Source organism: Olea europaea, chromosome 6, assembly GCF_002742605.1.
Source record: "Olea europaea var. sylvestris chromosome 6, O_europaea_v1, whole genome shotgun sequence".
Lineage (NCBI taxonomy): Eukaryota > Viridiplantae > Streptophyta > Magnoliopsida > Lamiales > Oleaceae > Olea > Olea europaea.
This window is the reverse complement of record NC_036242.1, coordinates 26,444,329-26,457,574: the sequence shown is the minus strand read 5'-3', so window position 1 is coordinate 26,457,574 and position 13,246 is coordinate 26,444,329. Positions and strand designations below refer to the sequence as shown.

The window sequence follows — 13,246 nt, the reverse complement described above, 5'->3', positions numbered from 1 at the left end:
TGTGTGAAGAGAGAGAAAGCCTGGGATTGGACCGGCCAAATTGGATTTTAAAGTGTAGAGACCGGCAACAGATTTTCTTGTTGATTAAGGTCAAAGAAAATGATGTCTTCAATTCTATTCTAATGTTTGACATTATTCTCGAACTATTTTCAACCAACTTGAATCACTTTTTAATGGCCATGCCTAAAATCGAAGGTGTAGATTGATCTCTAGGGGTTGCAGATTTTATGTAGTTTTCTTCTTGAAAGTCAAGATAAAAGGGTTAAATGTATTATCGATCACTGAACTTTTAACGACCATGTAACAAAATCACTCGTATTTAATTTAGAGCAATCTTGTTAACTAACTTTAATTTACATGCAACCTTTATTACTTCATCCATCGCTATGTCTAACTAACTTGATAAGTTGGCATGGATGTTAAAACTAGCGATTGATAATGTATATGAAGAATGAAATATGATTGATATTTGATAATGTTATATCTACCTTGAACTCTATTGTTTAATAAGGTCATAAAGAGGTCATACTTCGGACCTTTCCTAAAACTCACTTGTGAGCTATGGGTTGTTTGAGCCCTTTTTTTAATTGTTGTGATGAAAAATGTGTGGTTAAAAAATAAGAAAATTTTTGAATTTGCATGTAATATTATTTTATTGAAGTGTTTGAAATGTGGTCAAATTTAAGGTTGGCAACGATTCTGTTCGGCCAAAACTATCACCGACCCACCAATTTTGTTGCCATGTCATAATCGCACCATAACTAAGTAAGTCGAATTTGGTTCGGTTCTTTTCGGTTCATATCCCGATTCGGGTGGTTAATAACCATGAAAATAAATTGTTTTTTATAGGTCAAATCGTCAAATTGAAAAAAAAAAAACAATTTATGAAAAAAAGTCACATATGATGGTTATTAACTAATAGTCGAGTGAATTATATTGGAGTGCTTCAAACAATTTGCATTGTTGATCACTTACCGATGAAAATTATACAAAGAATCGATAGAGGATACATCTGTAAGAAGGCGGTAATTTATGATACCAATGATGATGTCCATGTTATTGATGACAAAATCAAGATGTACACCTTGTGGTGTGCAAGGCGTACACACAGCTTTACACCCCCTTACATGGAGGAGGACCCATGAATATTTTATTGCATGTGAACCCCTCTCCATGTGAGGGGGGTTTAAGCTACAGCACAACCCATTTTATATATCTGTTTTTCATGCTCTATGGATGCAAGGAGCAGAAACAGAGATTTTTCTGTTAATCTATAATTCAAATCTTCCACAAGAAATAAGCTATTATTGATTTAAACAGTTGAAAACCAGCTCATAGCATTTATTATTGGTAATAGAAGTAGTACTCACAATACAGACATGGTGCTAGAATTGGAATAAAACATGTAACAAAGAGAGCCTTAAAACTACTGATTCCCATGGCGTACAAAGATTTCCTCGGATCAGACGAATGTTGGCCCTTGAGTACGCAGACAGATTGGAACTAAGAGCTTAACTACAAGACTCGCCAGTCGAGCAAAATGAAAAATTTAGAGCCTAGAGGATGATCCCTTGGGGTAGTGGTTGACAATATGATTATAGGCATCAAGGGTCAGAAAATCATCCAACATTGGTTTAGTGCATTGCCTGGTAAAAATCTTGCAAGCCTCCTTGTACATTCCTTTCTTAAATTTTTCTTGGCCAACTTCTCTCTCAATCCTAGTCATTTCGTCTTCAACTACTCGCCCGAAGAGCTCAAGAGTCACCTTCACACCAAGGCCATCTCCATCCAATTCAACTCCATATTTCAACCACTGCCAGTTCTGGACTCGGCTTATTTCAGCTGTGGCCGCATCCTCCATGAGGTTGTAAAGGGGAACGGAACCAGTTCCCGTGAGCCATGCTGCCAAGTACTGGATTCCGACCCTGGTGTTGTGACGGAGGCCTTCCATGGTTCGTACTCCTCTTGGCCTCTGAAGGAGGTCTTCTTCAGTCAAGTTAACCGCATCTTCACGCTTCACGGTGTGAATTTGGTTCGCCTTGTTGCCCATGCTGTTGGTGAAGACTTCCATGATGGCCGGGATCAGTCCCGGGTGGGCTGCCCATGTTCCATCATGCCCCGCCTTCACTTCTCTCAATTTGTCCTTCCTTACCAATTCCAAAGCTGCCTCGTTTGCCACTGGGTTGTTCATTTTCAGGTCTGGAACATGTCGAACTTGACCAAGTGTTCTAATAGTTCCATCTTGCAGCTTCAATCTGACTCGACCTATCCCAGCAATACGGCAAAACTGGTTGTTTCCCATGATAACTTTATTTTGCTGTACAGCCTCATATGTCTGAAATAAATTCTTGTCGAAACACATACGATGCGAACACGCCGAATCAAGAATCCACTCCTTCGGCTTAGATTCCACGTCAGATATAGCTAACAAGACCTCTCCGCTATCCGAAAAATCCTCAATTACATTAGTCTCATTCGAAGTACAAGATTGCCCCTCATGATTTGCATGTAAATTACCTTTACCCTGCAACTTGTCGCAATCCTTCATAATGTGTCCTTTCCTCTTATAGTAAAAACAAAATTGATTATTGGTCCTCACCTTCGATCTATCCCTCCATCGATCGCCATGAGTAACCAGAGCATCTCCACTCCTAGATGTAGGATCTCCAACCAACAACTCCATCTTCTCCTTTGAGAATAGGGCGTCGTATACCTCCTCAATGGACAACGTGTCACGACTATACAATATAGTATCACGAAACGACGAAAAAGAATTGGGTAGCGAACACAACAGGATCAAAGCCAGATCCTCTTCATCATGCTTTACCTCCAACGTCTCCAAATTTGCAACGATCTCCTTGAACACAGCAAGATGGTCATGCAGTGATCCTCCTTCCGCTATGCAATGGGAATACAACTTCTGCTTTAAAGTCAGTTTGCTAGTTAGACTCATTGTCATGCACAACTGCTCCAACTTGAACCACAAAGCAGCCGCTGTCTTCTCCTTCAAGATATCCTGGAGAATATTGTTGGATATGTGAAGATGAATATGCGTTAAAGCCTTCCGATCCCTCCGTTGTTTCTCCTCCAAAGACCAATTTACTGGCATCTTCTCAAAGCCCAGTAAAGCATCATCAAGATCCATCTGCGTCAATACAGCCCTTATCTTTACTTGTCACAGTGAAAACCTTGTATTACGATCTAGCAGCGGAATATCAAACTTCAATGAATTCATCCTTGAAAAAATCTCAACCAAATCATGAAGAACCCGCGACCTTGCTCTAATACCACTTTGTTGGGACCGATAACCAATTATACAGGAATTGAGATTTAATGAATTACACAGTTGAAGTAATAAAACAAGATCACAAAGTAACTAAGAATAAGATTAAAGTAAGAAATAACAAAAAGGGACCAGCAGATGAACGATGTCATTTTATTCAATCAATGAAAGGAGAGAATTACAGCAATTGACTTCAACAATACTGAAAGAGGAAACTCATATTTATACCACATGAGTCTAGCGCTAAAAGAGTCCTAAAATGTATAAATTTTATGTTAAACATGAAAAAAAAAGAGAGAAAAAGAGGTAGCGTGATTCTGTTCAATTTCGTTCCAATTGAATGCAGTTTGATCTTTCCACTCCAATAATATTTCTTTCCTTAATTTCACTCGGATTTGGTACCAATTTATTCCCTTTCCTTTTGTCTGCCACTTTGATTCCTTTTGCAATTTTAATTCCAACACGCAATCAAAGACTCCCAATCCAATTGAAAGTCACAAATCTAACAAGAATAAGTTTTTTGAAATTGAAATTGTAGATTGAGTTCGTTTTAATAGCAATTTACGTATAATATTATTTTATTGAAGAATATTTGGTTAAAAAGAAGAAGAAAAAGAAGTAGAAGAAATTGTTATCATCATCATGTGACTCACGAAAATATGTCTCACTTCAAATTTTTAAATATAGTCCAAATTATGTATGAAAATTAAGTGATTATTTCTCGAAGATTTAGACCGTTTTCGTTATTGTTTTCAAATGTAATGAATGTTTTAGACCAATTTACCTCTTTTTGAAACCTAAAGACCAACTTACTATACTAACAATAAATTAAAAACTAATTGATGTAATTTTCCCTTTTAAGTAGATAAGCAATAATATTAATTTTTTTAATAACTAGTGTTGCATCTTTCTTTACACACATCAAAAATAAAGGAAGCAATTTGAATATGTCTTTGTGGATCAACAGGTATCAAGTAGTGCAAGATGCGAGTCCTTCTTAAGTGAAGATAACTTGGAGTCAGATTACTTGATTCTTATTCGATTTGTCACGGTTAAATTAACATTTAACACATAGCTCATGTTGTCTTTTTTAATATGTCAAAATAATTGTTGACCCGATGACCCGATGATTTTTTTGGGTTGACGTTCAGGTCGGATTTAAAACTGTGATCTTTTTATTTTTTTGGATGTAATTGCAAGATTCAGCCTAATTTTCCCTCTTATGTAGCTTAATTTGTGATTATTGAACAACACATTGGCTAAATACAGATGTCCAATAAACATAAGTAAAATAAGTTTACCTGAGAAGAAGCTTTGTGCTGTGCATATTTCCATAGCATCTTGGAGAGCAAGTGAAAGTCCATCAAATTTCAAGACCTAACAACGCTTTTTATCTGTCAAGAAACCGAACATTAGCCAGAATTTGCAAAAGAAACCAATATGGCTATAGAAAACACAACTGAACTTGCAAATGTGCAAGCAAAATACGAGGCCAGGGGACCTTTGCACATCAACAAGAGGCCATTTTACTCTATAAAGTTGGATTAGCATTACAATAACATTTATACAGATCAGTCTTACATAAAATCCTGTCTGAATATGTTAATTAAGAACATCAGTTGGTACTCGTTGGCTTTAAGCGAAGCCATAAACTGATAAACACAACAATACACGATTATTAATATTGATCACACTATTTTAGCTGCCCCCATTCAAATAGAGGGGGTTGGGGCGGGTGTATTGTGTCATCTTGTTGTGATTGTGATAGTCTTCCCGAGGACGAAGAAAACTAGTGAAAGCTCGATGAAGAAAATCGTAGTAATGTGCATACGATCAATCATCCATCCAAAGATAGTGAATCCACCAGTATTCGACTGCACATAGGTAACTACAAACCAAGAAAATTTGAGTAAGCCTCTGTTAAAGATAAACATTTAACATATAATAGTTCAACAGATAATTAAAAATTTTAAGGAAAACAAACGCAGCAAAAATCAGCTAGGACTAAAGCACTTGTGCCCTTGAACCAAGATATGTCAAAACTGAAACCACTGAACATCCTATCCGGAAAAAAAATCAGATAGATACCAATTCTAGGACTGTCGAGGTTTAAGAAGTTGTCAGACGAGACATGCATATGCTAACTTCGAGATCGTGTCGAGTTAGAACCACAAATATTGATTATAGTTGCTCGAGACTGGAAACAAGTTCTAGTGAAGAAAACAAAATACAATAACGATAATTATGTAACAAATAGGTATGCGCACCAAAGGCTTGTCTCTTCTGATATGATGACATGGAAGCTGTCAACTGCAAATTCATGGACAATTGCGCGTAATCACCAGACTCTAAATCACTTTCTGAATAATGCATAGATAATGGACGCACGGGATATGGAACATCAGAATTTCCACCACTATCTGAAACAGCTGAAAAGGAACCATCATTTGATTTGCAAGTAATCAATGCATGCCATCTACTAGCAATTGAACCAAGGCCTTGAGCTCTATGAGATATCTTTCCAGCTGCATTTAGACAGAGCAGAATCCCGACAAGCTGAACAATAGATAACACCTGCATATAGAGTAAATAGCATTTGAAGTTCTTATATGATAGATCAATAATTTGACAGACTGATGTTCATCCAAATTATTGTTGAAAATCTTGCGGATTGCTACATTTCTATCTACTATGGATAATTTTTCATAGCCATGTGGGCTAAGAAGCTAGAAAAAATCAAACAAATTCTCATCTTTAACCATATAAAAACAGTTGGTAATTACATTAAGTTTAGTCCACTCTCTAAGACCTTAAAGCCTTTACACAGGGTAATTCAACATGATACAAGAGTGAGCAAAAGTCCTAAGTTCAATTCTAGTTGTCACCCATTTATGAATATTGTGTGCAACTATTAGCCAATTGAAGGAAAAATGAATTTTTCTTGTATGTGAGGGGGCGTGTTTAAGACATAATTTAGATACATAAATGCAACCCCTGTCCATCAATTTAAGTTTATAGATGAAGTGATACAACAAATATTAAAGATTTCAGAAATCTAGTGAAGTAAACTAGTTTTTTCTACTCTTTCCACTCTTCCACATAATATACTTTCTTATCTTAGAGGGAGGAAAATGTATGATAATACTCTGTATTAACAATCTATCTGAGAAAGTAACCAGAGACGTACTGCAAAATCACCTCCATTGATGAAGTTTATGATCCCAAGGTTCCCTAATGTCTGCAATAGAGCAAAAAACTGACTAACTGTGACAACCAAGAATTCTAAAAGAAGAAATACCCGAAACCTGTGGCTTATTTTGGATAAATAAGAGGTTAAACGTATGTGCTCTTCGATGTAAACTGAAACATCCAAATCCCGTTCCAGTAGTTTCCCATAATTTTCGAAGTGGATCACTAGCAAATTGCCCACCAAGTGGAACAGGGCACAACCAGCTAAGAAGACTAGAGTCACATATGTATACGATACAATGCAAGCAAGCAACATCAAAGCCGAGCGCCACCAAGAATCATGGTGTAAATATACTGCACGAGTAATCTCACGAGCCACCTTTAATATAAGGCAAATAAAGACCCACGAAGCCAGTAAGCGGTAAAATGCCTGAAAAACAATCAGGAAAGTTAGATAAACTTCGGTCATAGTTTATAAAGCTAAACATGAGTAAATTTTTCAGCAAGGGATTGCCCAAAAACATGACAAGAAAAGTTACTCAACACCTCCAAATTGTACAGGTAACAGGACACAGCTAGAATTATCACGGGAAAAATCATTTGATGTCGTTTATATTTGTACCATTCAGTAGATTTAAAACTCGACGTTGAACTTCTGATTTAGTTTTGCAGCCTGTTATTGTAGAAAAAATATACTCAGATACATGAGAAAGAAATACTCTTTTATTATTATTTAGGGAGAGAAAAAAGGGGGGAAAAAAAGAAAAGAAAAGAAACAAAGGTACAATATGAAAATCTATTTAAAGAAAACCATTATGATAGGCATTTGGTTCCCCATGTGTACATCTCTCGGCAAGTAGTCTTCAATCTTTATGTCTCGAAAAAGCAAGAAACATAAAGAATGCTTCAAACACGAAAGTAAACGAATCCTTCAAAGAGAATCTGATACAAGAACCAGAACTATGAATAAGAAAACGACAGTTCCATCATCTACCAGAGCTGAATTTTAGTATCTTTAAATGTATTGAAAAAGTAAGAAACGTAAAGTATGCTTTCAAACACAAAAGTAAACGAATCCTTCTAGGAGAATCTGATACAAGAACCAGAACTATGGATAAGAAAATAGTAGTTCCATCATCTAACAGAGCTAAATTTCAGTAACAACTCCTGATGCAAGGCTTCACTAGTCACTAAAACACTTAAGGGCCTGCTTGGGCGAAGAGTTTCGCCGTACCGGTTATGAGCGTTTTTAAATTACCGCTTTTGAGCGTTTTTAAGCCAATCGGTTTTGAGGGGTTTTGGCAGCGGTTTACAAAACTGTACAACCTGGACATTTTATTATCCACCGATTCTGAAAAAATTTTAAAAGTATAAAATTACACATGTCTCTAGGTAAAATTTTCAATTTATAGTTTAAACTATTTTCCTCATGAGTGATATTTTACTTGTAGATAATTTTTTTTTACATATAAGTTAATATTTTTATAAGTGAATTTTCATTTTATTAGCAGTATTTTTATTTATAAAAAAGTTTTTTGACATAAAAGTGATTTTTTACTTATTACAAATCTTTAATTATAATGTAATTTTTCTTTCTTACAAATAATATTTTATTTATAAATATTTTTTAATTATTATTTAATTTTGTACTTATAAATAATTTTTGTTTACAAGTTATAGTTTTGTAGAAAATATGTTGATCGGAAATAATTATTTTATAAAAGGTAAAACTAGGAAGAAAATATGAGAAATGATCAAAACCCATCGGTCAAACTACCGATGGGTTTGAGAGAGTCAAACAAAATTACACCATATCGATTTTGGGTGAATTTTAGCAAAGATCCCCTTGTATACGGTGCCAGCTAAAACCAGTCAAAATGGGGGGAAAAAGAAACTCCCAATCAGGCTAAGCTGCTATTGCCTTGCAAAATAATAGATTAAATAAGCACAAGTATACTTCAAATGTTTTGGAGAAACATATTCTATAAATTAATTAAAATTTTCTGCTATAAAACTTTGTAACTCTAGTAAATTGCTTGAAAATCAATTTAAATAAATCCAAGATAAAATTTCGCTATAACTTGAGTAGTTCTACAATAAAAGTAAATCTTACGCGAATTTTTTGAAGGTAAAGATGCCGAAATTGGGCAAAATGTCCATGGCAATAATCAACAAACAGCATCTTCCGCACGCCATACTTTCGGAGAATATGCGAAATGGAGAGGAGAGATATAGCAGAAACGACTGTTTGCGACACAAGGATTTCGAGCTCTAAACTCTTTACCTCGTACTTCTCGCAGTTGGAACAGTACGAGAATTGGATCGAAAGTAGGGGCAAAGCAACGACGAGTAGAACGAAGACGAGCCATGACAAGGCGGTGCCGAGGACAGTGCACTGGCGGAAGCCGATGAGTGCGAGGAAGTTTTCAAAAGTTTTCAAAGATTTTTCAAGCTGTGGATCGGACTCGATCAGATGAGGCTCTATCAATGGGACTTGCTTTGATGGCGCCATGCTGAATCTCGGTCGGAAGCTGTGGTTATTTAAAGGAAAAAAAAGTAAGAAAGTGATAGTGCGTCTGTGTGTGTGTGTGAAGAGAGAGAAAGCCTGGGATTGGACCGGCCAAATTGGATTTTAAAGTGTAGAGACCGGCAACAGATTTTCTTGTGGATTAAGGTCAAAGAAAATGATGTCTTCAATTCTATTCTAATGTTTGACATTATTCTCGCACTATTTTCAACCAACTTGAATCACTTTTTAATGGTCATGCCTAAAATCGAAGGTGTAGATTGATCTCTAGGGGTTGCAGGTTTTATGTAGTTTTCTCCTTGAAAGTCAAGATAAAAAGGTTAAATGTATTGTCGATCACTGAACTTTTAACGAATATGTAACACAATCACTCGTATTTAATTTAGAGCAATCTTGTTAACTAGCTTTAATTTACATGAAACCTTTATTACTTTGTCTATCACTATGTCTAACTAACTTGATAAGTTGGCATGGATGTTAAAACTAGCGATTGATAATGTATATGAAGAATGAAATATGATTGATATTTGATAATGTTATATCTACCTTGAACTCTATTGTTTAATAAGGTCATAAAGAGGTCATACTTCGGACCTTTCCTAAAACTCACTTGTGAGCTATGGGTTGTTTGAGCCCTTTTTTTAATTGTTGTGATGAAAAATGTGTGGTTAAAAAATAAGAAAATTTTTGAATTTGCATGTAATATTATTTTATTGAAGTGTTTGAAATGTGGTCAAATTTAAGGTTGGCAACGATTCTGTTCGGCCAAAACTATCACCGACCCACCAATTTTGTTGCCATGTCATAATCGCACCATAACTAAGTAAGTCGAATTTGGTTCGGTTCTTTTCGGTTCATATCCCGATTCGGGTGGTTAATAACCATGAAAATAAATTGTTTTTTATAGGTCAAATCGTCAAATTGAAAAAAAAAAAAACAATTTATGAAAAAAAGTCACATATGATGGTTATTAACTAATAGTCGAGTGAATTATATTGGAGTGCTTCAAACAATTTGCATTGTTGATCACTTACCGATGAAAATTATACAAAGAATCGATAGAGGATACATCTGTAAGAAGGCGGTAATTTATGATACCAATGATGATGTCCATGTTATTGATGACAAAATCAAGACAGGCAAAGACTATGTATACTTAATTTCAAGTCAATCCAAATGCCTAAAACTAATCAAATGATCAAATTTGCCATAAGAGAATTGTTGGGACCGATGACCAATTATGCAGGAATTGAGATTTAATGAATTACACAATTGAAGTAATAAAACAAGATCACAAAGTAACCAAGAACAAGATTAAAGTAAAGAAATAACAAAAAGGGACTAGCAGATGAACGATATTATTTTATTCAATCAATGAAAGGAAAGAATTACAACAATTGGCTTCAACAGTACTGAAAGAGGAGACTCATATTTATACCACATGAGTCTAGCGCTAAAAGAGATGGATCTCCCCCTGGCATTTGAACACAATGCAACTACTGAATTTGGTGGCAAAGCAGAATCACCAACGGTTTCCTTAACAATGTTCTAAACTGATCCAGAACCCAACACAAGAAGTACTGTACCAAACTGAATGTCCACCACGGTACTGAACTTGCCCGAATGTCTCCTAACTGGTTCTGCGCTCCCCTGCAAGATGTACAATTTGGACTTTCTCCGTCCTTCCAGTACAACCCGAACACCTCTTGGAACCTTCAAGACTCCACCTGCACCAGAGAATTTATACCCTTTTTCGTCCAGGGAACTTAGCGAGATAAAATTCATTTTCAGGTCTGGAACATGTCGAACTTGACCAAGTGTTCTAATAGTTCCATCTTGCAGCTTCAATCTGACTCGACCTATCCCAGCAATACGGCAAAACTGGTTGTTTCCCATGATAACTTTATTTTGCTGTACAGCCTCATATGTCCGAAATAAATTCTTGTCGAAACACATACGATGCGAACACGCCGAATCAAGAATCCACTCCTTCGGCTTAGATTCCACGTCAGATATAGCTAACAAGACCTCTCCGCTATCCGATAAATCCTCAATTACATTAGTCTCATTCGAAGTACAAGATTGCCCCTCATGATTTGCATGTAAATTACCTTTACCCTGCAACTTGTCGCAATCCTTCATAATGTGTCCTTTCCTCTTATAGTAAAAACAAAATTGATTATTGGTCCTCACCTTCGATCTATCCCTCCATCGATCGTCATGAGTAACCAAAGCATCTCCACTCCTAGATGTAGGATCTCCAACCAACAACTCCATCTTCTCCTTTGAGAATAGGGCGTCGTATACCTTCTCAATGGACAACGTGTCACGACTATACAATATAGTATCACGAAACGACGAAAAAGAATTGGGTAGCGAACACAACAGGATCAAAGCCAGATCCTCTTCATCATGCTTTACCTCCAACGTCTCCAAATTTGCAACGATCTCCTTGAACACAGCAAGATGGTCATGCAGTGATCCTCCTTCCGCTATGCAATGGGAATACAACTTCTGCTTTAAAGTCAGTTTGCTAGTTAGACTCATTGTCATGCACAACTGCTCCAACTTGAACCACAAAGCAGCCGCTGTCTTCTCCTTCAAGATATCCTGCAGAATATTGTTGGATATGTGAAGATGAATATGCGTTAAAGCCTTCCGATCCCTCCGTTGTTTCTCCTCCAAAGACCAATTTACTGGCATCTTCTCAAAGCCCAGTAAAGCATCATCAAGATCCATCTGCGTCAATAAAGCCCTTATCTTTACTTGTCACAGTGAAAACCTTGTATTACGATCTAGCAACGGAATATCAAACTTCAATGAATTCATCCTTGAAAAAATCTCAACCAAATCATGAAGAACCCGCGACCTTGCTCTAATACCACTTTGTTGGGACCGATAACCAATTATACAGGAATTGAGATTTAATGAATTACACAGTTGAAGTAATAAAACAAGATCACAAAGTAACTAAGAATAAGATTAAAGTAAGAAATAACAAAAAGGGACCAGCAGATGAACGATGTCATTTTATTCAATCAATGAAAGGAGAGAATTACAGCAATTGACTTCAACAATACTGAAAGAGGAAACTCATATTTATACCACATGAGTCTAGCGCTAAAAGAGTCCTAAAATGTAGAAATTTTAGGTTAAACTTGAAAAAAAAAGAGAGAAAAAGAGGTAGCGTGATTCTGTTCAATTTCGTTCCAATTGAATGCAGTTTGATCTTTCCACTCCAATAATATTTCTTTCCTTAATTTCACTCGGATTTGGTACCAATTTATTCCCTTTCCTTTTGTCTGCCACTTTGATTCCTTTTGCAATTTTAATTCCAACACGCAATCAAAGACTCCCAATCCAATTGAAAGTCACAAATCTAACAAGAATAAGTTTTTTGAAATTGAAATTGTAGATTGAGTTCGTTTTAATAGCGAGTGAGTTGATGACCATCATGTGTGACTGCAAAGGAAAAAAAAATCTTGTGGAGTTTGCAAAATTAGATATTTTTTTATACATGTTTTGCATTGGATTACTATTTAAACGGAAAAAAATAAATTCAACGGGTAATCGGTTCAATTCGGGACGACGGCGTAAATACTATACTCGCACCGCCACGAATCAGGTCATTAAAATCAAATATCATATCCACCTCATTGCACTATCGGTTCGTTTTTTTCACCACTTTTTTTCAGTTAATCGCAGTTTCGATTTTAATGGTTCAAATTGTCATCCCTAGTCAAATTACTGTTCAAAAATGAATTTTGATGAGGAAAATGGGTCTCAAACAAGTCATTAGCTTCAAACTCATTTTTAACCACCAATTTTTTGGAATTTACAATTTTTAGCAACTTTTCTACATTTTACCAACTTTTATTAAAATGTAATAAAAATATGATTTCAACTGGACCAAGACAAGCATAACGTGTGTGTGTGTGTGTGTGTTTTCCTTTAATATTTTAAGAAGTTTTTTTTTAAGGTGGGTCATGTAGACATACATTCTCTCTCCGTTAATTTAATGTTGACATTAGCGTATCACTTTGAAAGTGAGGTGACGAATAAAGTCACTAGGGTTAGGTGCAAATTAAAATTGAGGGACATAATTGTTTAAAATTAAAGATTAATGACCTAATTGCTCGTTCTTTAAAAGTTCAGTAACTCACGTTGCATTAACCCAATCATTCGTTCTCAATAAAAAGATTGATTATGAATTTCGAGGAACTTTATTCAAATTTTTGACTTACTAT

General features: G+C 35.8%; 2 protein-coding genes across 4 annotated transcripts; both read right to left on the bottom strand.

Annotated features, from left to right (window-relative positions):
- Nucleotides 1–1,311: 1,311 nt before the first annotated feature.
- On the bottom strand, nucleotides 1,312–2,181 carry LOC111396278 (malate synthase, glyoxysomal-like). Its single transcript, XM_023022666.1, has one exon. It carries the CDS (start codon nucleotides 2,069–2,071, stop codon nucleotides 1,550–1,552), a length of 522 nt encoding a protein of 173 aa, XP_022878434.1. The 5' UTR covers nucleotides 2,072–2,181; the 3' UTR covers nucleotides 1,312–1,549.
- Nucleotides 2,182–4,785: 2,604 nt separating this feature from the next.
- Nucleotides 4,786–9,061, bottom strand: LOC111396277. Of its 3 annotated transcripts, none has more exons than XM_023022665.1 (5): nucleotides 8,586–8,996; nucleotides 7,284–7,414; nucleotides 6,471–6,902; nucleotides 5,551–5,857; nucleotides 4,786–5,171 (listed from the first exon to the last, which is right to left on the bottom strand). In XM_023022665.1, the coding sequence occupies exons 2-5, from the start codon at nucleotides 7,308–7,310 to the stop codon at nucleotides 5,029–5,031; spliced, it is 909 nt and encodes a 302-aa protein (XP_022878433.1). In that variant the 5' UTR covers nucleotides 7,311–7,414; nucleotides 8,586–8,996; the 3' UTR covers nucleotides 4,786–5,028. The 3 variants fall into 3 exon arrangements, with proteins under 3 accessions (XP_022878433.1, XP_022878432.1, XP_022878431.1); XM_023022664.1 differs by lacking the exon at nucleotides 8,586–8,996 and adding an exon at nucleotides 7,019–7,145; XM_023022663.1 differs by lacking the exon at nucleotides 7,284–7,414 and having other exon boundaries at nucleotides 8,586–9,061.
- Nucleotides 9,062–13,246: the final 4,185 nt, after the last annotated feature.

Bases quoted from the DNA above. Each gene is read 5' to 3' on its own strand.
- LOC111396277 (XM_023022663.1), bottom strand. From the start codon at position 8,984: ATGGCGCCATCAAAGCAAGTCCCATTGATAGAGCCTCATCTGATCGAG. The intron at 6,903-8,585 runs GTAAGATTTACT...ATTGTTTTTCAG, and splicing joins TTTACCTTCAAAAAATTCGC to GCATTTTACCGCTTACTGGC. The intron at 5,858-6,470 runs GTACGTCTCTGG...CTCTATATGCAG, and splicing joins TCAATGGAGGTGATTTTGCA to GTGTTATCTATTGTTCAGCT.
- LOC111396278 (XM_023022666.1), bottom strand. From the start codon at position 2,071: ATGGAAGTCTTCACCAACAGCATGGGCAACAAGGCGAACCAAATTCAC.